Source organism: Mandrillus leucophaeus, unplaced genomic scaffold (genome assembly GCF_000951045.1).
Source record: "Mandrillus leucophaeus isolate KB7577 unplaced genomic scaffold, Mleu.le_1.0 Scaffold55, whole genome shotgun sequence".
In the NCBI taxonomy this organism is placed as follows: domain Eukaryota; kingdom Metazoa; phylum Chordata; class Mammalia; order Primates; family Cercopithecidae; genus Mandrillus; species Mandrillus leucophaeus.
The window spans coordinates 1125246-1126202 of record NW_012105919.1 but is presented as its reverse complement, the minus strand read 5'-3'; the positions used below and the strand labels follow the sequence as shown (position 1 = coordinate 1126202).

The 957-nt window shown below is 43.3% G+C and overlaps 1 protein-coding gene across 1 annotated transcript in view; it reads left to right on the top strand.

The window, feature by feature from the left end:
• GPN3 (GPN-loop GTPase 3) overlaps positions 1 to 957 on the top strand; it is a 27266-nt gene that overhangs the window by 23846 nt on the left and 2463 nt on the right. Inside the window, exons 6-7 of the mRNA XM_011997932.1 lie at positions 131 to 300; positions 430 to 526. Of these exons, the coding sequence (XP_011853322.1) occupies positions 131 to 300; positions 430 to 526 (267 nt within the window). The remainder of the gene's footprint in view (positions 1 to 130; positions 301 to 429; positions 527 to 957) is intronic.

Below are 957 nucleotides of genomic sequence, written 5' to 3'. Positions count from 1 at the left end.
GTGATCTGCCCACCTTGGCCTCCCAAAGTGCTGGATTACAGGTGTGAGCCACCATGCCCAGCCTGCATTTCTTTTATTTAGGCCAGTTCTGTTCCAGTGAGGAATAGAAGACCCTTTATGCAAAGGCCAGGTAACTTTGTTGGCAACAGTCAGTTCATCTTCCCTTTTCTGTCTCCTCCTTCAGTTTATTTCTGGCATCTTGGCAGCCCTAAGTGCCATGATCTCTCTAGAAATTCCACAAGTCAACATCATGACAAAAATGGATCTGCTGAGTAAAAAAGCGAAAAAGGAAATTGAGAAGTGAGTTCACTCTTCTTCCATTATCAGATCTCAATTGCAGAGATGAACCTTCTGTTTTATTTAGATGGGAAGTTTGGTTGGTTTATAAACCTAGTCTCCTGAATTCATCAGTCTTTCTCTCTTTTAAAGGTTTTTAGATCCAGACATGTATTCTTTATTAGAAGATTCTACAAGTGACTTAAGAAGCAAAAAATTCAAGAAAATGACTAAAGCTATATGTGGACTGGTAAGCTTTTAAAGTTTGGATTTTTTAGCCAGGTGCAGTGACTCATGCCTGTAATCCTAGCACTTTGGCAGACCAAGGCGGGAAGATTGAGTCCAAGAGTTCAAGACCAGCGTGGGCAACAACTCTGTCACTAAAAACAATTTTTAAATTAGGCCAGGCGCAGTGGCTCACACCTGTAATCCTAGCACTTTGGGAGCCAGGGCAGGCTGATCATTTGAGGTTAAGAGTGCGAGACCAAGCCTGGCCAACATGGTGAAACCCTGTCTCTACTAAAAATACAAAAAAAAAATTAGCTGGACATGGTGGTGTGCACTTGTAATCCCAGTACTTGGGAGCCTGAGGCAGAAGAATCAGTTGAACCTGGTGGTGGAGGTTGCAGTGAGTGGAGATCACGCTACTGCAGTCCAGCCTGGGCAACAGAGTAAGACTTT